At 48.0% G+C, this 26,144-nt stretch overlaps 1 protein-coding gene across 5 annotated transcripts in view; it reads right to left on the bottom strand.

The window, feature by feature from the left end:
• Positions 1-16,094: 16,094 nt before the first annotated feature.
• The window catches only part of LOC138566145 (zinc finger protein 282-like), a 275,807-nt gene continuing 265,757 nt past the window's right edge, over positions 16,095-26,144 (bottom strand). For 4 of the 5 annotated variants that reach the window (XM_069643157.1, XM_069643156.1, XM_069643154.1 and 1 more), the window contains exon 7: positions 16,096-20,528. In XM_069643157.1, coding sequence (XP_069499258.1) covers positions 19,777-20,528 — 752 coding nt within the window. In that variant the 3' untranslated portion in view covers positions 16,096-19,776. Of the gene's footprint in view, positions 20,529-26,144 lie in introns of all 5 variants that reach the window. The other variant, XM_069643158.1, reaches the window with a different exon arrangement.

A 26,144-nucleotide genomic window follows, 5' to 3' on the forward strand; every position in this document is an offset into this window, starting at 1 on the left:
CCAGGCATTGTCATGTATTACTTTATTCAGGGACACCAAGGCCAGGCATTGTCATGTATTACTTTATTCAGGGACACCAAGGCCAGGCATTGTCATGTATTCCTTTGTTCAGGGACACCAAGGCCAAGCATTGCCATGTATTCCAAGGCCAAGCATTGTCATGTATTCCAAGGCCAAGCATTGCCATGTATTCCAAGACCAAGCATTGTCATGTATTACTTTATTCAGGGACACCAAGGCCAGGCATTGTCATGTATTCCTTTGTTCAGGGACACCAAGGCCAAGCATTGCCATGTATTACTTTATCCAGGGACACCAAGGCCGAGCATTGTCCTGTATTCCTTTGTTCAGGGACACCAAGGCCAAGCATTGCCATGTATTCCAAGGCCAAGCATTGCCATGTATTACTTTATTCAGGGACACCAAGGCCAAGCATTGCCATGTATTCCAAGGCCAAGCATTGTCATTTATTCCTTTGTTCAGGGACACCAAGGCCAAGCATTGTCATGTATTACTTTGTTCAGGGACACCAAGGCCAAGCATTGTCATGTATTCCTTTGTTCAGGGACATCAAGGCCAAGCATTGTCATGTATTACTTTATTCAGGGACACCAAGGCCAAGCATTGCCATGTATTACTTTGTTCAGGGACACCAAGGCCAAGCATTGTCATGTATTCCAAGGCCAAGCATTGTCATGTATTCCTTTGTTCAGGGACACCAAGGCCAAGCATTGCCATGTATTCCAAGGCCAATCATTGTCATGTATTCCTTTGTTCAGGGACACCAAGGCCAAGCATTGTCATGTATTCCTTTGTTCAGGGACACCAAGGCCAAGCATTGTCATGTATTACTTTGTTCAGGGACACCAAGGCCAAGCATTGTCATGTATTCCTTTGTTCAGGGACACCAAGGCCAAGCATTGTCATGTATTCCTTTGTTCAGGGACACCAAGGCCAAGCATTGCCATGTATTACTTTGTTCAGGGACACCAAGGCCAAGCATTGTCATGTATTCCAAGGCCAAGCATTGTCATGTATTCCTTTGTTCAGGGACACCAAGGCCAAGCATTGCCATGTATTCCAAGGCCAAGCATTGTCATGTATTCCTTTGTTCAGGGACACCAAGGCCAAGCATTGTCATGTATTCCTTTGTTCAGGGACACCAAGGCCAAGCATTGCCATGTATTACTTTGTTCAGGGACACCAAGGCCAAGCATTGTCATGTATTCCAAGGCCAAGCATTGTCATGTATTCCTTTGTTCAGGGACACCAAGGCCAAGCATTGCCATGTATTCCAAGGCCAATCATTGTCATGTATTCCTTTGTTCAGGGACACCAAGGCCAAGCATTGCCATGTATTACTTTGTTCAGGGACACCAAGGCCAAGCTTTGTCATGTATTACTTTGTTCAGGGACACCAAGGCCAAGCTTTGTCATGTATTACTTTGTTCAGGGACACTAAGGCCAAGCATTTCCATCTATTACTTTATTCAGGGACACCAAGGCCAAGCATTGTCATGTATTACTTTATTCAGGGACACCAAGGCCAAGCATTGCCATGTATTCCAAAGCCAAGCATTGTCATGTATTACTGTATTCAGGGACACCAAGGCAAAGCATTGTCATGTGTTACTTTATTCAGGGACACCAAGGCCAAGCATTGCCAGGTATTCCTTTGTTCAGGGACACCAATGCCAAGCATTGCCATGTATTACTTTGTTCAGGGACACCAAGGCCAAACCTTGTCATGTATTACTTTGTTCAGGGACACCAAGACCAAGCATTGTCATGTATTACTTTGTTCAGGGACACCAAGGCCAAGCATTGTCATGTATTCCAAGGCCAGACATTGTCATGTATTCCTATGTTCAGGGACACCAAGGCCAAGCATTGCCATGTATTATTTTATTCAGGGACATCAAGGCCAAGCATTGCCATGTATTCCAAGGCCAGGCATTGTCATGTATTGCTTTGTTCAGGGACACCAAGGCCAAGCAATGCCATGTATTACTTTGTTCAGGGACACCAAGGCCAGGCATTGTCATGTATTCCTTTGTTCAGGGACACCAAGGCCAGGCATTGTCATGTATTAGTTTGTTCAGGGACACCAAGGCAAGCATTGCCATGTATTCCAAGGCCAGGCATTGTCATGTATTCCTTTGTTGAGGGACACCAAGGCCAAGCATTGTCATGTATTACTTTATTCAGGGACATCAAGGCCAAGCATTGCCATGTATTCCTTTGTTCAGGGACACCAAGGCCAAGCATTGCCATGTATTCCTTTGTTCAGGGACACCAAGGCCAAGCATTGCCATGTATTACTTTAGTCAGGGACATCAAGGCCAAGCATTGCCATGTATTCCAAGGCCAGGCATTGTCATGTATTTCTTTGTTCAGGGAAACCAAGGCCAAGCATTGCCATGTATTAGTTTGTTCAGGGACACCAAGGCCAGGCATTGTCATGTATTCCTTTGTTCAGGGACACCAAGGCCAAGTATTGCCATGTATTACTTTGTTCAGGGACACCAAGGCCAAGCATTGCCATGTATTCCAAGGCAAAACATTGCCATGTATTCCAAGGCCAGGCATTGTCATGTATTCCTTTGTTCAGGGACACCAAGGCCAAGCATTGCCATGTATTACTTTATTGAGGGACATCAAGGCCAAGCATTGCCATGTATTACTTTATTCAGTTACACCAAGGCCAAGCATTGCCATGTATTACTTTGTTCAGGGACACCAAGGCCAAGCATCGCCATGTATTCCAGGGCCAAGCATTGCCATGTATTCCAAGGCCAGGCATTGTCATGTATTCCTTTGTTCAGGGACACCAAGGCCAAGCATTGTCATGTATTCCAGGGCCAGGCATTGTCATGTATACCTTTTTTCAGGGACACCAAGGCCGAGCATTGCCATGTATTACTTTGTTCAGGGACACCAAGGCCAAGCATTGCCATGTATTCCAAGGCCAAGCATTGCCATGTATTCCAAGGCCAAGCATTGCCATGTATTACTTTGTTCAGGGACACCAAGGCCAAGCATTGTCATGTATTAGTTTGTTCAGGGTCACCAAAGCCAAGCATTGCCATGTATTCCAAGGCCAAGCATTGCCATGTATTCCAAGGCCAAGCATTGCCATGTATTCCTTTGTTCAGGGATACCAAGGCCAAGCATTGTCATGTATTCCTTTGTTCAGGGACACCAAGGCCAAGCCTTGTCATGTATTACTTTGTTCAGGGACACAAATGCCAAGCATTGCCATGTATTACTTTATTCAGGGACACCAAGGCCAAGCATTGCCATGTATTCCAAGGCCAAGCATTGTCATGTATGACTTTGTTCAGGGACCCCAAGGCCAAGCATTGCCATGTATTCCAAGGCCAAGCATTGTCATGTATTACTTTATTCAGGGACACCAAGGCCAGGCATTGTCATGTATTCCTTTGTTCAGGGACACCAAGGCCAAGCATTGCCATGTATTACTTTATCCAGGGACACAAAGGCCGAGCATTGTCCTGTATTCCTTTGTTCAGGGACACCAAGGCCAAGCATTGCCATGTATTCCAAGGCCAAGCATTGCCATGTATTCCAAGGCCAAGCATTGCCATGTATTACTTTATTCAGGGACACCAAGGCCAAGCATTGTCATGTATTCCAAGGCCAAGCATTGTCATGTATTCCTTTGTTCAGGGACACCAAGGCCAAGCATTGCCATGTATTCCTTTGTTCAGGGACACCAAGGCCAAGCATTGCCATGTATTCCAAGGCCAAGAATTGCCATGTATTCCTTTGTTCAGGGACACCAAGGCCAAGCTTGGTCATGTATTACTTTGTTCAGGGACACCAAGGCCAAGCATTGCCATGTATTACTTTATTCAGGGACACCAAGGCCGGCAAGCATTGCCATGTATTCCAAGGCCAAGCATTGTCATGTATTCCTTTGTTCATGGACACCAAGGCCAAGCATTGCCAAGTATTCCAAGGCCAAGCATTGTCATGTATTACTTTGTTCAGGGACACCAAGGCCAAGCATTGCCATGTATTACTTTATTCAGGGACACCAAGGCCAAGCATTGCCATGTATTTCTTTGTTCAGGGACACCAAGGCCAGGCATTGTCATGTATTCCTTTGTTCAGATACACCAATGCCAAGAATTGCCAAGTATTACTTTATTCAGGGAAACCAAGGCCAAGCATTGCCATGTATTCCAAGGCCAAGCATTGCCATGTATTACTTTATTCAGGGACACCAAGGCCAAGCATTGCCATGTATTACTTTGTTCAGGGACACCAAGGCCAAGCATTGACATGTATTCCAAGGGCAAGCATTGCCATTTATTACTTTGTTCAGGGACACCAAGGCCAAGCATTGCCATGTATTCCAAGGCCAAGCATTGCCATGTATTACTTTGTTCAGGGACACCAAGACCAAGCATTGCCATGTATTACTTTATTCAGGGACACCAAGGCCAAGCATTGCCATGTATTACTTTGTTCAGGGACACCAAGGCCAAGCATTGCCATGTATTACTTTGTTCAGGGACACCAAGGCCAGGCATTGTCATGTATTCCTTTGTTCAGGGACACCAAGGCCAAGCATTGCCATGTATTACTTTATTCAGGGACACCAAGGCCAAGCGTTGCCATGTATTCCTTTGTTCAGGGACACAAAGGCCAAGCATTGCCATGTATTACTTTATTCAGGGACACCAAGGCCAAGCATTGCCATGTATTCCAAGGCCAAGCATTGCCATGTATTCCAAGGCCAAACATTGTCATGTATTCCTTTGTTCAGGGACACCAAGGCCAATCATTGCGATGTATTACTTTATTCAGGGACACCAAGGCCAAGCATTGCCATGTATTACTTTATTCAGGGACACCAAGGCCAAGCATTGCCATGCATTACTTTGTTCAGGGACACCAAGGCCAGCATTGCCATGTATTCCAAGGCCAAGCATTGTCATGTATTCCTTTGTTCAGGGACACCAAGGCCAAGCATTGCCATGTATTACTTTATGGACACCAAGGCCAAGCATTGCCATGTATTACTTTATTCAGGGACACCAAGGCCAAGCATTGCCATGTATTACTTTGTTCAGGGACACCAAGGCCAAGCATTGCCATGTATTACTTTGTTCAGGGACACCAAGGCCAAGCATTGCCATGTATTCCTTTGTTCAGGGACACCAAGGCCATGCATTGTCATGTATTACTCTATTCAGGGACACCAAGGCCAAGCATTGCCATGTATTACTTTATTCAGGGACACCAAGGCCAAGCATTGCCATGTACTACTTTGTTCAGGGACACCAAGGCCAAGCATTGCCATGTATTCCCTTGTTCAGGGACACCAAGGCCAAGCATTACCATGTACTACTTTGTTCAGGGACACCAAGGCCAAGCATTGCGATGTATTACTTTATTCAGGGACACCAAGGCCAAGCATTGTCATGTATTACTTTATTCAGGGACACCAAGGCCAAGCATTGCCATGTATTACTTTATTCAGGGACACTAAGGCCAAGCATTGCCATGTATTACTTTATTCAGGGACACCAAGGCCAAGCATTGTCATGTATTACTTTATTCAGGGACACCAATACCAAGCATTGCCATGTATTACTTTATTCAGGGACACCAAGGCCAAGCATTGCCATGTATTCCAAGGCCAAGCATTGTCATGTATTACTTTATTCAGGGACACCAAGGCCAAGCATTGTCATGTATTCCAAGGCCAAGCATTGTCATGTATTACTTTATTCAGGGACACCAAGGCCAAGCATTGTCATGTATTACTTTATTCAGGGGCACCAAGGCCAAGCATTGTCATGTATTCCTTTGTTCAGGGACACCAAGGCCAAGCATTGCCATGTATTACTTTATTCAGGGACACCAAGGCCAAGCATTGCCATGTATTACTTTGTTCAGGGACACCAAGGCCAAGCATTGCCATGTATTCCAAGGCCAAGCATTGTCATGTATTCCTTTATTCAGGGACACCAAGGCCAGCAAGCATTGCCATGTATTCCAAGGCCAAGCATTGTCATGTATTCCTTTGTTCATGGACACCAAGGCCAATCATTGCCATGTATTCCAAGGCCAAGCATTGCCATGTATTACTTTGTTCAGGGACACCAAGGCCAAGCATTGCCATGTATTTCTTTGTTCAGGGACACCAAGGCCAGGCATTGTCATGTATTCCTTTGTTCAGGGACACCAAGGCCAAGCATTGCCAAGTATTACTTTATTCAGGGACACCAAGGCCAAGCATTGCCATGTATTCCAAGGCCAAGCATTGCCATATATTACTTTATTCAGGGACACCAAGGCCAAGCATTGCCATGTATTACTTTGTTCAGGGACACCAAGGCCAAGCATTGACATGTATTCCAAGGCCAAGCATTGCCATTTATTACTTTGTTCAGGGACACCAAGGGCAAGCATTGCCATGTATTCCAAGGCCAAGCATTGCCATGTATTACTTTGTTCAGGGACACCAAGACCAAGCATTGCCATGTATTACTTTATTCAGGGACACCAAGGCCAAGCATTGCCATGTATTACTTTGTTCAGGGACACCAAGGCCAAGGATTGCCATGTATTACTTTGTTCAGGGACACCAAGGCCAGGCATTGCCATGTATTACTTTATTCAGGGACACCAAGGCCAAGCATTGCCATGTATTCCAAGGGCAAGCATTGTCATGTATTACTTTATTCAGGGACACCAAGGCCAAGCATTGTCATGTATTCCAAGGCCAAGCATTGTCATGTATTACTTTATTCATGGACACCAAGGCCAAGCATTGTCATGTATTACTTTATTCAGGGGCACCAAGGCCAAGCATTGTCATGTATTCCTTTGTTCAGGGACACCAAGGCCAAGCATTGCCATGTATTACTTTATTCAGGGACACCAAGGCCAAGCATTGCCATGTATTACTTTGTTCAGGGACACCAAGGCCAAGCATTGCCATGTATTCCAAGGCCAAGCATTGTCATGTATTCCTTTATTCAGGGACACCAAGGCCAGCAAGCATTGCCATGTATTCCAAGGCCAAGCATTGTCATGTATTCCTTTGTTCATGGACACCAAGGCCAAGCATTGCCATGTATTCCAAGGCCAAGCATTGCCATGTATTACTTTGTTCAGGGACACCAAGGCCAGGCATTGTCATGTATTCCTTTATTCAGGGACACCAAGGCCAAGCATTGCCATGTATTTCTTTGTTCAGGGACACCAAGGCCAGGCATTGTCATGTATTCCTTTGTTCAGGGACACCAAGGCCAAGCATTGCCAAGTATTACTTTATTCAGGGACACCAAGGCCAAGCATTGCCATGTATTCCAAGGCCAAGCATTGCCATGTATTACTTTATTCAGGGACACCAAGGCCAAGCATTGCCATGTATTACTTTGTTCAGGGACACCAAGGCCAAGCATTGACATGTATTCCAAGGCCAAGCATTGACATTTATTACTTTGTTCAGGGACACCAAGGGCAAGCATTGCCATGTATTCCAAGGCCAAGCATTGCCATGTATTACTTTGTTCAGGGACACCAAGACCAAGCATTGCCATGTATTACTTTATTCAGGGACACCAAGGCCAAGCATTGCCATGTATTACTTTGTTCAGGGACACCAAGGCCAAGGATTGCCATGTATTACTTTGTTCAGGGACACCAAGGCCAGGCATTGGCCCTCATTACGACCCTGGCGGAAATCGAAAAACGATGGCGGAAATGCAATACCGCCATCGAATAGCGCTCGGTGCGACTATGACCCGTCACCGCAAAGTACGAAGCCATTAGCGACACCGTAGTGAACGCCAACGCTAACTGCAACAAGCACGCGCGCGCGCGCCATGCCAAACCGCAAACACCACCATGGTGCAACGGTACGCCAATTCCGACCCTAGCGGACATGTACCTAACGCCATCAGGCATGGCGTAATGTACCATTCCGCCATGGCGAGAAGTACGGCATCGCGAATCAACCGTAAACGGCCCCACTGAGTGCCTGTACACCGCTCCCTGCCCACAAAGTACAACTCCCCGTAGGTGCAATGAAGCCACAATGCAACCATTGAAATGTACAAGTCACCCATGCATGCCAACGAACAAAAGAAACACAACAGGGGCCAATGGGAGCTGCAGGGCACAGATGGCACGAATACAGAAGCCATCCCAATGGACATGACCACAGTCCCCCACCAAGAAACGCACGCAAACACAGGCACCTGTGACCAGCAATATTCCGAAAATCACATCATTCCACCAGTCCACCTGGCTGACCGGCATCTGTCACACAAAACCCAATCCCCCGCCCCTGAGCATGACAACATTCAAACTGTCATATTGGCAGCCCCCATCCCTGACCTCACTGGGCTTCGTAGGCAAACGCGCCCAGTACAGTACCACGCAACTAAACCCCGAAGCCGGAACCCGATGCAGATCTCCTCACAATACATCGCCCCCCAAATTGGCATATGCCACATCACTTGCAAAGAAAAACGGCCAAATCCGAATAGAAATTTAATGCACATCAAAATCACCAAGCCCATACAGCCATCAGGCCATGAACTCCAAAACACCAATCACCATTGTGGGCTGCTTCCGCAAGAAATGACCAGCCACTACCTGTGTGTCGCCCTGTTCCCCCATGGTACACAGAGCCACAATCACGTACGAAAAGGCAACATGGAAGCGCACAGAACCGCAGGCCCGTCCCAATGGGGAGGCACTAGTCCAGCTAAAAGGCCGAAATGTTGCTCCGAGCCACCAGTACTGCGTAAGGGCATGTGGCCCATTGGCGATCGTCCCATAAGATCATAATGCTGCTCCACTGATTAACACGAAGCAGCAGGTGTCGGGAGTAAAATCCATCTGCAGGAGTGGCATACAGATGGCAGTGGCAAAAGGGGAGGAGATACCTGTCAACCAAAAGAAAAGAAAAAGAACAGAATGGCCATCAGAACTACATTCCAACTACTCACTTCAATGATCACACGAAATCCACAGCCATATGCATGCTAGCCCAACCAAAAGGACATCACCACCCCAAAACCACTTGCGACTCATAACCATCTATATCGAGGTGCAAACACCATCACAAACGAGTGTACCTGTGCATGCGTCTGTCAAAACAGATTCCATCAGATGGGAATGTTAACGTGCATGGACACAAGTGTCTGAGGGCGCCTCGAGACAGGGAGGGCTCAACAAGGCCAGATGGACGATGGTCCCACAATGGCAGCCCTGCATCACATAGCGTAGGGGAGGCGGATAGATCCCAAGAAGCCCTGTACATGGCAAACTCTGTATCAAATCACCTGCCCATGCATCCATCCATCATTCCCTCATCCCGGGATCAAAATGCCTGAATAATTACTCACATAACATTAGAAACATCCATTGAGTCCGTTCGTTATGCAGCCTGCTAAATCCACAGTGCCCCAGCCCGTAATTCCAGTGTTGTGAAGTAACATGTTTTTGGGAACGGACGGCCTCATCGCCCACGTAGCTATTGCGCATCCCAAACTATTCATATCAATCATTGCTCCCTCGCCATGGGCCCTGTCTCAAGGACATAGAACAATAGAACGTTACATTTGCAGTCAGACCTGTGGGCATCTCCTCGCCGCTAGCTGGAAACCGAAAGCGCCGCCCCTCGAATTCCACATTTGCAACATCACGTCGAAAAGGCATCTGTGGCCGTTTGAAATCACTAATTATTCCATCGAGTACGGCTGTGTGTGAAAATGGCAACTGCCTTCACCCACGAATGGGACGCCCCGCCCGTCGTTGAACCTCGGTGCAGTGATGCATGAGGGTCCACCGTTACTCGAGTACTACGTTCCACTGACCCCTCACAAGTCAGTTCGCGACTGCACAGATAGTATGTGAAACAATGGGACCACAGCAGAATGAACATATCAACCAATCTTACACGGCCATCGGGTACAAATACATGATTGCAATAGCAAGATACAATTCCCCGAATTGCAGCGTTGTGCGCGGGACGTGCTCGGCCAAAGGGGAGAGCAGTTTGCACAGGTGGAATCAATCACCACAGGTGGAGGCCATACAGCCTGAAAACACATAAATTGCACAGCCAGTCTCCTCCCACAACCACACCGAAATGCTACCGGCAGGACTCGCGATGTTGGCCCTGGGGGACCTGATAGCACTGCAAGCGCTCCGACTCCAAGAAGAAGACGAACACCAACTACAACCAGCCGCACGGAGGAGAGGCAGGAGGAGGAGGAGGCCAAGGCAGGGCCAGCAAGGGCTGCCAGCACAGCCACTACCACCACGCAGACAGCCCGCAATCCCACGCCTCCGAGCACATCCGTTCAACCTCACTGATGAGCAGATCCACACCCTCTACCGTCTGGACCGGGACACCATAACCGCCATTGTGGACATGACACAGGCTGACCTTGTCAGCATGATAGATAGCCCAACCGCCATCCCACCCCTACTGAAGGTGGTGTCTGTACTCCACTTCCTGGCCACAGGCACCTACCAGCACACAGTCGGACAGTTGCATGGCATTTCTCAGCCACTGTTCTCACGGACACTATTGCAAGTGCTCGATGCCCTCCTGAAGCACGCAGACGACTACATCTCTCTACCACGCTCGGAGCAGGAAATAACCAACACAAAAGTGGGATTCCATGCACTTGCCGGCATACCGGGTTGCATTGGTGCCATCGACTGCACCCATGTTGAATTGGTCGTCCCACATGCCATGGAGGCCCAGTACCGCAACCGAAAACAATTTCATTCCCTGAATGTACAGATGGTGTGTGACTCCAACAGGATCATTACACATTGTTGTGCCCGATTCCCTGGATCAACCCATGATTCGATGGTCTTGAGGAACTCTACAATACCACGCTACATGGAGCGACACGCAGGGAACAGATCCTGGCTACTCGGTGAGTCTCATTACATGCATGATGATGTGGGGTATGTGAATTGGCATTGACCTGCCAGGAAGGGGGGGGGGTGTGCGTACGTATCAATGGCATTCCACATCATACGTTTCTCGTCCACATACAGGTGATGCTGGATATCCACTGAAGAGATGGCTCCTCACACCAGTCCGGAACCCACGGGACCAGCATGAGGAGGACTACAACCATGCCCACTCACGTACCCGTGTAGTCATTGAACAGGCATTCGGCCTACTGAAGACCCGTTTCCGCTGCCTCAGCAGGTCTGGCGGGGCACTCCTGTACCGCCATGAGAAGGTTGCAAAGATGGTGATGGCATGTGTCATGCTCCACAACATGTGCGTACGTAGAAATGTGCCCATGCCCCCTGACGCAGAACTGCAAGCACCTGATGATGGTCATGATGAGGGTGGGGATGTGGCAGCACCTCATGGAGTCTGCGAGGCACCGGAGGCCCGTGACATTCGTCAGCATCTCATTGATGTATGCTTCTAGCACTCACGCCTGGTGGCTGATACATGGACACGGGACTCGTGGCACTGCGTGTGTCTGGGACATGCACAATATGGACTGTACGCCTATGATGGCCTAGTACACAAAGATCAATGTCCACACTTCTCATTGGTTGATCGTGCACTTTTTATGGCATATGTGATATCATGTTGAACACCCTATCGACCCGCCACCCAAGTGAGCCCAACACACCCCCTCCACCCTCCTACCTCCCCCCCGAACACCAGTGTCCAAAGATGCTCATTGTAAGTGGGCTGTCGCTATTGCATGCCCCCTCTGCGGGTATCAGGGGCACCCCTGCCTGTGGAGCGCAGGTTCCTCCCAGATCTACGTTGGGGGCTGCCCTGGACGGAACTTGCAACGGATGATGTGTCTGCCTGCTCACGTCCATGCATGTCCCTAAGGGTTTGCGAGAGCTCAGTGAGCACACGGCGCACTGCGGCAAGTTCGGCACATACGTCTTTGGACGTCGCATGCAGTTCCCCCCTCAGGCTCTCGGTGCTTCTCTCAATTTGTGCCCTTAGCGTCTCTGTACCTCTCTCCATTTCTGCCCTAAGTGTCTCTGTTGATGTTTCTATGTCTGCCTTAGTGCCCCCACATTCATCGGCATGGTCCTTGAGGAGTGTGGCCAGTTGCTGCTGTTGTTCGATCAACTGGTCGAGGGACTGTTGCCTCTGCTGGGCCATGGCCATTTGCGGGGGTGTCACAGAGGGGCTGTTGTCCTCATGTTGCCTTGCCACAGGGCTTGTGGGGGATGGCCAGTCGTCGTCTGGTGGGTGCCCCTGCGTGGTATCCTCATGTTGTACGGGATGGAACAGACAGGGGGATTGGGACAGGTCATGGATGGATCTGACTTCGGCATCCCCGTTTTCTGTGTCCGAGCATGCTGCCATTAATGCAGTGTCACCTATGGTGCTGCTGCCACCAGAGGCAGTGCCTTCTGTGGCATCCATTGGGGGGACCTGTGGTGGTGGTGTTGTGGGCATGCTGGCTGCTGGGGTGCCTGTTGATGTTCCCTCCTCTGTGCTGCCACCTGATTTGTGCTGCTGCCGTGTCTTGATGCGTGCAGCTGAGGTGGAGGGTCTCTGGCCGTTGGTCTTGGCCCTCTTTGCAGGTGTGCTGGTAGGGGTGTCCTGTATCGGACCCTGTGGTGGAGTAAAGGAGGGCGAGGGTTATTGATGGGTCTGTGGGAATTGGAATGGCATTGTATCACATGCATTGTTGTGGTACCTGAGGGTGATTTGGGTCGGGGCCTTGGAGGTGCTTTGATTTGTGTGTGGAGTGAGGGTGCAGTTGTCTGGCAGCCTGCAGTTAGGGTGTGCCTGCTGCACGTGTAGTGCGTGTATTAGGGGTTTTTACTTATTTATGTATTTATTGTGGGTTTTAACGTGCGCTTGCAGGCCGATGTGTGTGGACGTTCTCCTGGACATGTGTTTCTGTTGCACTATGTGGACGCATGGTACTTCACATGGATGGACTGTGTGGATTTGGCATTGTTTTATCTGGCCCACCTACCTGAATCTTCGGATGTCTGCACTCCTTTCTCCATCCCTCCGACTCCCTCTATGCTCTCCATTCCGATGGTGGAGGCACAGATTTCTTCCCAGGGGGTCAACTTGATGGGTGATTCAGGACCTCCCCCGGTGGCTGTGGCAATGTTGCGGTTGGCAGAGAGTATGCTGCGGACGCGTATCCGCAGGTCGTCCCATCGCTTGCGGCATTGCTGTGGGGTGCGGGGTGCGGTCCCCACCGCACTTACCCGCTGTGCCACCAGAGCCCATATGGCCTTCTTGTTTGCAAGTGCCGTCCTGGTCATTTGCGTGCAGAAGACGACGGCAGCATTCTCCTGGAGGGTCTCTGTTAGCACAGTGAGTTCCTCACGGGAGAAGTGGACCTGCCGCTTGCGGTCGCACGCTTTCTTCGCTACTTTTCCCATTTTTCTTGGTTTCGCTAGGGTGGTTGACGGGTTGGGGTGTGTTTCAGGGTAGTGATTTTAGTGGTTGTGTGGTTTTAGTGTATTTATAGGTGTACGCCGGGATGTTTCCCGTTCCGGGCCCATGTTTTAACTTCCGTTTCCGTATATTTCCGGCCACCGTACTTTCCGGTAGGCGCACACTGCGGTGACCGCTAAGAGGGGTGGCGGTATTGCACCTAGGGCGCCGTACGGCGGCGGTGTGGGCCGTTTTGGGGTCATTTCCGCCATCGCGGACTTTGCACTTCCGCCATGCCGTGGTGCTCGTGCCCGATGGGTCGGAATGGGCCGCACTTTGCTCCTTCGTGCAATGGCGGAAACGCTATTTACGCTGTGGCGCTCCGGTCAGTCGCTTTCCGCCAGGGTCGTAATGAGGGCCATTGTCATGTATTCCTTTGTTCAGGGACACCAAGGCCAAGCATTGCCATGTATTACTTTATTCAGGGACACCAAGGCCAAGTGTTGCCATGTATTCCTTTATTCAGGGACACAAAAGCCAAGCATTGCCATGTATTACTTTATTCAGGGACACCAAGGCCAAGCATTGCCATGTATTCCAAGGCCAAACATTGTCATGTATTCCTTTGTTCAGGGACACCAAAGCCAAGCATTGCGATGTATTACTTTATTCAGGGACACCAAGGCCAAGCATTGCCATGTATTACTTTATTCAGGGACACCAAGGCCAAGCATTGCCATGTATTACTTTGTTCAGGGACACCAAGGCCAAGCATTGCCATGTATTCCAAGGCCAAGCATTGTCATGTATTCCTTTGTTCAGGGACACCAAGGCCAAGCATTGCCATGTATTACTTTATGGACACCAAGGCCAAGCATTGCCATGTATTACTTTATTCAGGGACACCAAGACCAAGCATTGCCATTTATTACTTTATTCAGGGACACCAAGGCCAAGCATTGCCATGTATTCCTTTGTTCAGGGACACCAAGGCCAAGCATTGCCATGTACTACTTTGTTCAGGGACACCAAGGCCAAGCATTGCCATGTACTACTTTATTCAGGGACACCAAGGCCAAGCATTGCCATGTATTACTTTGTTCAGGGACACCAAGGCCAAGCATTGCCATGTATTACTTTGTTCAGGGACACCAAGGCCAAGCATTGCCATGTATTCCTTTGTTCAGGGACACCAAGGCCAAGCATTGCCATGTATTACTTTGTTCAGGGACACCAAGGCTATGCATTGCGATGTATTACTTTATTCAGGGACACCAAGGCCAAGCATTGTCATGTATTACTTTATTCAGGGACACCAAGGCCAAGCATTGCCATGTATTCCAAGGCCAAGCATTGTCATGTATTCCTTTATTCAGGGACACCAAGGCCAAGCATTGCCATGTATTCCAAGGCCAAGCATTGTCATGTTTTACTTTATTCAGGGACACCAAGGCCAAGCATTGCCATGTATTACTTTATTCAGGGACACCAAGGCCAAGCATTGCCATGTATTACTTTATTCAGGGACACCAAGGCCACGCATTGTCATGTATTACTTTATTCAGGGACACCAAGACCAAGCATTGCCATGTATTACTTTATTCAGGGACACCAAGGCCAAGCATTGCCATGTATTCCAAGGCCAAGCATTGTCATGTATTACTTTATTCAGGGACACCAAGGCCAAGCATTGCCATGTATTCCAAGGCCAAGCATTGTCATGTATTACTGTGTTCAGGGACACCAAGGCCAAGCATTGTCATGTATTCCAAGGCCAAGCATTGTCATGTTTTACTTTATTCAGGGACACCAAGGCCAAGCATTGTCATGTATTACTTTATTCAGGGACACCAAGGCCAAGTATTGTCATGTATTCCTTTGTTCAGGGACACCAAGGCCAAACCTTGTCATGTATTACTTTGTTCAGGGACACCAATGCCAAGCATTGCCATGTATTACTTTATTCAGGGACACCAAGGCCAAGCATTGCCATGTATTCCAAGGCCAAGCATTGTCATGTATGACTTTGTTCAGGGACACCAAGGCCAAGCATTGCCATGTATTCCAAGGCCAAGCATTGTCATGTATTACTTTATTCAGGGACACCAAGGCCAAGCATTGCCATGTATTCCTTTGTTCAGGGACACCAAGGCTAAGCATTGCCATGTATTCCAAGGCCAAGAATTGCCATGTATTCCTTTGTTCAGGGACACCAAGGCCAAGCATTGCCATGTATTACTTTATTCAGGGACACCAAGGCCGGCAAGCATTGCCATGTATTCCAAGGCCAAGCATTGTCATGTATTCCTTTGTTCATGGACACCAAGGCCAAGCATTGCCATGTATTACTTTATTCAGGGACATCAAGGCCAAGCATTGTCATGTATTCCTTTGTTCAGGGACACCAAGGCCAAGCATTGCCATGTATTACTTTATTCAGGGACATCAAGGCCAAGCATTGTCATGTATTCCAAGGCCAAGCATTGTCATGTATTCCTTTGTTCAGGGACACCAAGGCCAAGCATTGCCATGTATTCCTTTGTTCAGGGATACCAAGGCCAAGCATTGCCATGTATTCCAAGGCCAAGCATTGCCATGTATTACTTTATTCAGGGACACCAAGGCCAAGCATTGTCATGTATTCCAAGGCCAAGCATTGTCATGTATTCCTTTGTTCAGGGACACCAAGGCCAAGCATTGCCATGTATTCCTTTGTTCAGGGACACCAAGGCCAAGCATTGCCATGTATTCCAAGGCCAAGAATTGCCATGTATTCCTTTGTTCAGGGACACCAAGGCCAAGCTTGGTCATGTATTACTTTGTTCAGGGACACCAAGGCCAAGCATTGCCATGTATTACTTTATTCAGGGACACCAAGGCCGGCAAGCATTGCCATGTATTCCAAGGCCAAGCATTGTCATGTATTCCTTTGTTCATGGACACCAAGGCCAAGCATTGCCATGTATTCCAAGGCCAAGCATTGCCATGTATTACTTTGTTCAGGGACACCACCTCCTCTCTATGTCTGGGTCTGAATTATATCTACTCCTCCTCCTGGACCTGTCCTACGTAAGGTGCTACCACCTCCTTCACATCCCTTACTCTCACCACCTGCTATTTCAGCTTTTTCTATCCCACCACCTCCTTCTGGTAACTCTCACTGTCTGATGTTATCACCTCGTGCTCTGTGCTCTCGCCTTCTGAGATTACCACTGCACTTCTTCTTCACTTGCATCACCCCTCTACTCTACACCTTTTACTGATGTTATCACCTCCTTCTTCCCCTGTTCTTTCTCAGCACTTCCTTCACCTGGTAAACTCCCATCACATCCTTATTTAATCGATGGCCTTTGGATATTATCACCCCCTTCTTGACTTCCGTAGCTCTCACTACCACCTCCAGTTCTCCACTGACGCCACCTGTCTAGTGCCATCGACCTCTCTAGCCTCTTCTTCTTTCCTCACTATCTAACCCCCAGCTTTCTGGAAACACAAACCTTCTGCTCCTGCAAATTACACTAAGCAACTGTGGCTGGCTGTAGCTATACTCGGTTCTTCTCCTCCGCAATTGTTTTCCTCGCATTAGGTTCTGCACCTGTGAGCAGTAACGGAGCGACGGCTGGGATTGCCTAACTTTCCAGAGCTCATCTGAGGCTGCTTTGGACTCTGAGGGCTGGACCAACCTCATATCTGGCCCATCCACCATTTTGGATTCATGATTACTCTCATATTCTTTGTGTCTGCCTGCATTGAGGTGCGAGCTGTGGTGTGTTCAACATGTAGATTGTAGACTATCCATGTATGGGGTAAGGTTTTACAATCCCCTCTCAAGTGCTTGTAGGGCTGAGTGAGCAGACAAACTGATACACTGTTTCCTGTGCATGAGTTTTAGTGACCAGGGAACCTTGAAGTTGCAACAATGCTTTGTGTGTCAGTTGTCCTGTGTTCAGGTTGCTGTAGGCTAAGAATTGTTTTTCATATTGCGGAACCACCGTGTTCGACTCAAGTCCTATGGGTCTGTAAACTAATTCTTTAGTAGGCCAGGTGAAACCGTAAAATTAGCCTTGAATGCACAATCTTGGTTGGTCATATTTCCTCTCATGGGAATGCTTTCCTTTCAGTGATGGGGATTTGAGCCTGGATGGGGGGATCAATGTGACCAGGGGGCCCTTCCAATACTGCACCTGGGCCCAACATAAACTGGCTGAGGGTTGGACCACCCCCCATGATTCACTCCTAGGTGGTCCTCAGAACCAGGCAGAGGAATTCATCACACACCCAAAATATGGAAACAATGCCTAAACCTTTTCCTTAAGAAGCCAGGAATTAATCTGTAGGCCTGATCTGGCACAGACACTTCTGAGAGGGCAAACAAAATGAAACCCCGAAAGTGCCTTTGCTTTCGACTGCATCCACACTCAGATCATGCACAATGGGCGGGTTCCTCTCCTTCCTCACTGGGCTCCAGTTGGACAGTAGTTATCCATTAGCTTAATGGGATTGGGCAAGGAGCACTGTAGCTGACGTAAGATGACTTGCTCTTGGATGCCCACTGATGTTTAGAAACAAGGCGGTTGGCGTTGCACTGTCTGGCCTGATCATTGCATCATGATTTGCCTGGTGCTCTCCAAATATCCCCTGCGGCTGCCAAGCAATGACCGTCCACCCAGCTCTTTATACAGCATTGATGATGTCCCTGTTTCAGCACCTTTCTCTTTCTTTCTGGACACTTCCAACAGCTGGCCTGTCTGTGTGCTGCAAATGTTGAGTGGTTGGAATTGCGGTCACCGATGAAATGCTGACAGGATCAGCAGCTCACCATGAATGTCCACCTTTGATCCAGAACAGTTCAGTACCCGAAAGGGTAGCCTATTAGTCAAGTGCCAATGGACTGCTTATGTTGGCACTGTTTACTATATAGAGTGTCAGTAATATCTTTAGTTTGTTACGCTGCATACATGGGCAGGTTTGCATCTTTTAAGCAAACTGTATGGTATAACGCAGGAGCGGGCAGGAGAGAGTACCTGGACTATGACGGGACACTATTGCTGGTTTGTTTGGAGAGCTTAGCCTTGCCCAAGAGGCCACCTGCATTTCTGGGATGGTGGATGGGCAGCTAAAGATCCTGAGTTCAGATGGAAAGACCATTCATGGTCTTGGAGAAAGACGTAACGATGTGCATGAAGACATGTATTGGACAACAGTAGTGGTGTGAGAAAGGGGAATTCCTAAGAGCATTTTGCCAAGAGTACATGAAGCAGTCATTGTAAAAGAAAAGAAATCAGCTGATGAGCTAAACAAAATGCTTTAAAGTTGTTCTGGAGATGTGTGTTGATGTGGACCATTAAAAGTGCTTTGGATAGCTCCACTCGCACTGCCCCAGCAGAGACACTGTTCACAGATTCCTATTTCATCTGTGCCTTATTTTGAGGAAGGTCTCAGTGCATTGTCGATTACCGGTCTGTTCTAGATCAGACTGTCTTAGGGCTGCTGGATTTCATACTACTGATGCTTTGCTGAGGAATTGAAACACTGGAGGTTGATAAAGATGCCTTTTCTAGACAGAGCTGGCTTAGAAGGCCAATTAACTAGTACCAGTAGGTGAACCCAATCTCAACCCAGTAGGGCATAGCAGCTCCTAGAGGGATCTTCTGACTAATACTGGTGCCCATTCTCTCGGGTCATATGAGATAATTTGTGTACGACCCTGCCAGCTCTCTGGGATGGCAAATCAGCTCCAGTGAGTCTTGGACCTTAGTCATGGCTTACCAAGAACGGGTTTAGGTTACACTTTAGCATCTGTGCTGTTGATCTTCTAATATTTATAGGCATTCCAGTGCTGAATCCATCTACAGAGTTTGTGTGTTCCACCCATGTATCCGTGATCTAATTCTGTTTCTGAAAACTAACCACAAAACCTCTTCACACCCGACAGTGGGCACAATTAGGTATTTTATAGGCATGCACTTAAGTGGACAGTTGTAGCACATTATTCAACCAGGTAGACACTGTTTTGTTGCTTTGGTGTGTAGATAGTTTGTATCAGAATATACATGGCAGCTGTGTGTGTTATTGTCGTTTGTCACATATTTTGGAAGGCTCAGATATTTCTTTGCTCTGTGACGATGACTGTCATGTTGACTGCAAATCTGTGTCGAGTGCGGTTTGTGTGTCTCAATGATTCAGAAATATGTTTGCATTTAGTTTCCAACACATCACAATGTCTGATGTCTCAGTCAAAGGCGTGTTATGTTTTCAAAGACTGTGTAACGCAATCTTGAAAGCCATATACAGAATCTGCATCGGCACACTTTTTGCCATGTATCCAATTGGAACAGTGCTGGACTAACCCGAGTAGCTGTACTTGGCTATTTGTCCACTCGATTTGTGGTCTGTTCGGTTCTGTTGGGCACTATTCTGCATCCACTTCTTAAGTTGGCACTTTTGAAGTTTTGGGAATGTTTTCTTTGATGGTAGACCAGATGACTTTTCTGGATGAAGCTTTTCTCACACTTCCCACATTTGTAGGGGCGCTCGCCGGTGTGTATTCTGGTGTGCTCGTTCAGATAATCTTTGCGATTGAATCTCTTATGACAGAAAGAGCACACATAGGGTTTCTCCCCTGAATGTATTCTCCCGTGCACAATGAGGTGGGTTTTCTGAAAGAAACTCTTCTTGCATTCGGTACATGGATATGGCCTGTCCCTAGAAGTGTTTCTCATGTGCCTGGTAAATTCTCCCATCAGACTCTGTCTGTTATCATCCTCGGGACACATGTGAGTTCTCTCCTTCTGAAGGTTGTGAGACAGCTGTGAGCCGTGCTGCTTATGCTTAAATGCCTTGGAGTTATCCACAGCTCCTATGTGGGGGCTCTTCTGGTGTACATTGAAATGCACTGGATCACCAAAGCTAGTTTGGCTCTGAGATGTGTTCTCTCCTCCAAGGACCTCATAGCATTCCGGCAGCATCTGGCTTCTGGATTCACCTGGCTTAGCTCCGTTGCTGGAGGTCTGGAAACCCACTGCGCTCATTCTCCCCGGGAAAGATTTCAGCTCTGCAGTTTTTTCTGCAGCCTTCGGAGCATTCCCAATTTTCCTTTTTCTGCTTATGCTTCCATCACCTGTTAAACAAAGAATGAACCAGCGGTTAGTGTCAACTCATGAGTCCAATTAAACCAAAGCAATTATTCTGAGGGCAGGTGCTACAGATAGCTTAGAAATGGGGAAGAGGACCACATGCTTTCGGAATCAGGTAATATTATCCCCATAAATAATGTTGCCATACATATATGGCCTGTTGTATGTTGTCATCAGACATATTCAGATAAAGATACATCCATTATCCATGTTGCTATACTGCATTTTGAAAGACATTTTGTACGCATTTTGCTAGAGAAATAGGCCCTGTCATATGAAGAGGCCTTGCTTAGGCACATGTTGTGATGAATGCATTTAGATACGCATGCATGTTCACTTAGATATATACACTGAGTCCATTATGTAGCGCTTGGGTTTGAGAGAATGTGCTAAACGCTAGAATGAAAGAAACAGGCTCTGAAGCCATTCTGAACACACAGTTAGCAGCTCCACTCTGCGCACGGAAGGATTTGTATGAGTTGCACTGTGAATCGAAGAATGTCAACAGATAAGAGGTAGCTCTTGGCCTAGTAGAAGCGAATGAGACAGTCTGGCTTATCAGGCCTTGGTTTGTCTGAGCAGACAACAGAACGGTGGGAGGGAATCTACAGTGAGTGAGTGTTGCTTTGCACAGAGAGCTTTTTGGTAGAGAAGACTTCAGCTGGATGGGAGGATGGTATGGATTTCGTAAGATAGATGGAAGGCCATATGCACACACAGAAAGCAAGATATGCTTGTTCCATCCTGCGCCTTGAATGTCACAGTGTCTTAGAGAGATTTGTATACGTAGGGAGACATTTTTCGAGTTTTGACATGTAACCTTAGTGATGACTTGCGTCATTGCACGGCATATCCAGGGGAAGGGTTTGCAGTAGAATCAGATGGCTTTGGCAGAGAAGCATTTTGGGATGCAAGGAGAGGCTTTTGGAGAAACGGCTGATATGCAGCTTGGGAGAGCAGACTGATTGAGCAGATGAGTGCAGAGTTCGAGATTGATAACAGAGGGAGAGGCTCGAGTCGTGCTGGAAGCAGATTGATTACATCATGCACATGGGGAGTCTTGCTGATTGAGGAATGAGGCCTACTGATTAGATGGGGTTGTTGGGACATGGGAGCTAGGCACACACACACATTGCAGATGGCTTTGACACACTGATTCAAGGGGAGATTCATGCAGAGAGGGTCTCATTGAGAGAGAGAGTGCTGGTGTGTGTGGTGTGGTGTGAAGAGGAATGCTGACGCTTGCCACATGTATTTTGCTATTACCATTTGTTGTTACTAGGCGGCAATGCATTATAGATCCAGCAGGGATAATTGTTATTAGAATGCTTGCATTAGATGCCTGAAAGGCTTGCATTCATTGTATTTTGCACCCAGAGCAGAAAGGGGTTGCAGATTCATTTGTTTTGCTAGTACTGTTTATCATGCACACCGCTGTGCATGAATAAAAGTGTTTCTATTGTTGAATCGATTCAAGTGTTTTCATTTGTGTCCATTGTTATCTTATTTATTGTGTCTATTCCTTAGTGTTTGGTATGTGTGTGTGTAGCAGAGCAATTTGGCAGTAACACAGCACACAGTGCACTCTGCCCTGGGATAGATTAGCTGATATATCTTTGCAGGGGGGGGCAGAGTGGCCCACCCCCCCGAAGTAGACTTGTTGCAGTTCCACAATATGGTCGCCCGGAAACAGCATTGTAACGCTCACCTGGTATCCACGGGGACATCACTCAGCCTGTTCTGACCTCTTACGACCTCAAACCCTTCCCTGGAGTCTACTCGACTGGAGACTGGGCCTGAAACACAGGATTGGTAGAGTTTAACTCCCTATTGTCTATGTGAGCTTGAACCCCTTCTTTCCTGGGGTCCAACCCTTCCCTTTGATCCACAGCTCACCTTGTTTTCTTGGAAAGTGTGCTCTCCATCCTGCTTTCAGCGCAGGGGCGCGTTGATTGATGCAGGCTCGTTGCTGCCTAGTTACTTCACTGGCAGGAGTCCGACAGGTAAGTATAATGAGTCTTTTGAACAGTTCTCTAACTTCATTCCTTTCCTTCCTTAGATGTTGGCCGGCGTCCGGGGATGGCGACGTGCTGCTGAGATGAGTAGCACTGAAGGTGAGTGAGAGCGTGATGCGCGGTGCAACCCTTTCGTATTTGTATTGAACTGAGTCCTTTTTCTGTGTCTTTTAGGTGCCGCAAAATTTTCAGCGTGGATGCCGGTTATGAAGAAGAAATGCGGTGAGTATGCGCTGTATGCGGCGCCTCTAGATGTTTCCACGCTAACCGGGAGTCTCTTTTCCCTCTTGCAGATGGATGAGAAGTTCCGGAGACAGAGTTCCCCCAGAGCGGCTGGGACTCAGGAAAGCGTTTGAAGCTCGTACAGTCTTCAAAAATAAGCAAAGATTTGCTTTATGCTTACTAATGCCTTTTTTCTGTTCTTTTCCCTTTTCCTTAGGAAGCGGCGTGCCGGGATGGGAATGACACCGCCGAAGATGCCCGCAGAACAGAAGAAGCGATGAATGATGGGCAGAAGCGCCGCAAGGTAAGGCTGTTCCTAACAGTGTTCTTGTTCTTGCAGGAGCTGAGCGCAGAAGAAAGATGCTGGCCTACTGGAGACCGATCCAAACATGTTGAGTGTCACACTGCAGGTGCAGAAAACACAAAGCATGTTTCTCAGTCTGGACGTGGCTTAAATAGTCTCTGGGTATTACAGGTGTCTCTGGGCTGAACCACACCCAAAAGACTAGACAGCACATGCAGTTCTGGGAACCGAAATATGTGGGGGAATCCATCTTGTCCCCATCAATGCACTACAAGTCCAATCCCCAATGTTATCCTATGGGAGTGAATGAGTCTGGGCCACAAGCGCCAAGTCTGACTCCAAGTGGGTCTTTGGAGGGATGGAGAGGCCCTTGAGGGCCATGTAGGTGATCGTGGCCTGGCTCCAGCCTGACATCTTGGAGGGCTGGGGACATGAGGGGCAGGAATCATGACAGCACCTGCCCACCCCCCCCAAGGCCCCTCTCAAGGTGGCTCTTCTGTCTGGTCCTGGTTTGTTTGGATGGTTTTGATGAAATCGTCTAAGCAAGCGAGGTGCATGGATGTACTCACAAGGCTCCCATGTCCTGTCTTGTGGACCATACCCCTTCCAGTCTACTAAGTAGTATAATTTGGATCTGACATACTTTGAATCCAGGATGCCCTTGACTTCGAATTCTGGCTCCCCGGCGACTACTACTGGCTGCGGTGGCGTTGCTACCCGGGTCCCAAATTGAACAGGTTTAAGGAGAGGCACGTGGAACACAGGATGAATCTGCATGTTTGACGGCAAAGCTAGTCTGACCTCCACAGGATTTATCGCGGAGGTGACGGTGAATGGACCCAGGTATCTTGGACGGAAAGTTTGGGTTCCTTTAATGGACACGTGTTTAGACGCCAGCCAGACTTTGTCTCCCACTTGGTAGTTGGGGGCCTTTGCTCGGTGTTGATCAGCAAACTTCTTTTGGCGATTCTCAGCTTGAAGTAGGTGTTCAGCTGCCCTTTTAAAGGTTTGAGAAATGGTTGTGTGCAAGGTTTTGACTGCTGGCATTTCCAGGGTTGTAGGAACGTCCAACTCAGAAGTACGTGGGTGCCTGCCATACATGGTATAAAAGGGCGTCTGCCCAGTGCTGGTGTGTAGGGAATTATTATAAGCATATTCAGCTACCCATAATAGGTCGAACCATCTTCCTTCAGCTTGGTGTAACATGCAATGCAGATACTGCTCGAGCGTCTGATTTGTCCTCTCAGATTGACCATCCGTTTGGGGATGGTGACTGGTGGATAGCCGGATGTCGATCTGGGCCATAGAGCAGCATTTTCTACAGAAGTTAGATACGAATTGAGTACCTCGGTCTGAGACTAAAACTGAATGAAACCCATGCAGCCGTACGATGCCTTCAAGAAATACCTTTGCCAGAGTGGAAGCATTTGGGAGCCCCTTAAGAGGAATGAAATGTGCCATTTTTGAAAATAGGTCCACGACCACACGAATAGTGTTAAACCCTTGACTGGGTGGTAAGTCAGTAATAAAATCGAGGGACAACGTGTGCCGGGGTGCTGGTGGGATTTCCAATGGTTGTAATAGCCCAGCCGAATTCTGCTTGGATGACTTGTTTTGAGCACACACTCCACAAGATAGGATGAATTGGATAATGTCTTTAAGCCACATAGGCCACCAATAATGTTGTTTTACCTTGGCTAGGGTTTTAGCGATTCCGGGCTGGCCCTCGATCAAGGAATCATCATAACCGGACATGATTTGTTCTCGCAGTTCTTGGTTTGGTAAGAATAAACGATTCCTGAAGTAGGGCAACTGATCTTTTATCATGTAATGTTCTCCTTGTGCACTCCATGCTTGTAATTGCTCCGGACTCATCAGGTTTTGGATTTCTTCATGTAATTCTTTCTGAGTTATGGTTGCTGTGATTCCTAGGAGCTTGTCACTCGGGATGATTGCTATTGGGTCAGGGGTCTGATACCCTTGCTCTTCCACCGCCATACGGGAAAGGGCATCAGCCTTCCCGTTTTTCACCCCTGGTCGAAATGTAATCACGTAGTCATATTCAGCAAAAAAAAGAGCCCAACGTAGTTGTCGTGAGGATTGGGCCTTTGCCGTTTTTAGGTACTGGAGGTACCGGTGGTCAGTTATTACGGTGATTGTGTGTCTGGCACCCAAGAGGTAGTACTGCCATGCCTTAAAGGCTGACTTAATGGGCAGGAGTTCTTTGTCTGTGATAGCATAATTCAGTTCAGGGGGTGTGAATTTACGCGACCAGAAGGCAACAGGGTGTAACTGGCCCGTTTCGGGGTCCTTTTGTGAGAGGACAGCTCCCATAGCCATGCTTGAGGCGTCCGTTTCCACCAGCTATGGGAGATCAGGGCGAGGGTGGCGTAAGATTGGGGCAGATGTGAATCTTGCTTTGAGTTCCTGGAAAGCTTCCTCGGCTTCTGTTGTCCACTGGAGCTTTTTGTTGTTTTTCCTTAGCAATGACGTGATGGGATGCACGATTTGCGAAAATCCTGGGATTAACTGGCAGTAGAAGTTTGCAAAACCCAGCATACTTTGAACCCCCTTGAATGAATTCGGGGATGGCCAGTTCAGGATAGCATCTACCTTGTGTACATCCATTCGGATTCCATTCGGGCTGGGAATAAAGCACAGGAATTCCACCTTGGAGACGTGGAATGAGCACTTTTCGAGCTTGACGTAGAGCTGGTGTTGACAGAGTTTCTCCAATACGGATCAGATGTGTTTAACGTGGTCCTGCTTTGATGCGGAATATACTAGAATATCATCGATGTACACTAGAGCACAGACATCAATCAATTCCCATAGGACATCATTCATGAAGTATTGAAATGATGCATGCGCGTTGCAAAGGCCAAAGGGCATTACTTGATATTCGTACAAGCCGCATTTGGTGCAAAAAGCGGTTTTCCATTCGTACCCCTGCTTTACGCGAACAAGGTGATATGCCCCCCTCAGCTCTTGTTTTGTGTAGATTTGGGCATCTTTGGCATGATCAAGCAATTCAGGGATCAGTGGCAGGGGGTAGCGTT

This window comes from Ambystoma mexicanum, chromosome 2p (assembly GCF_040938575.1).
Source record: "Ambystoma mexicanum isolate Mex_15411 chromosome 2p, UKY_AmexF1_1, whole genome shotgun sequence".
NCBI lineage: Eukaryota > Metazoa > Chordata > Amphibia > Caudata > Ambystomatidae > Ambystoma > Ambystoma mexicanum.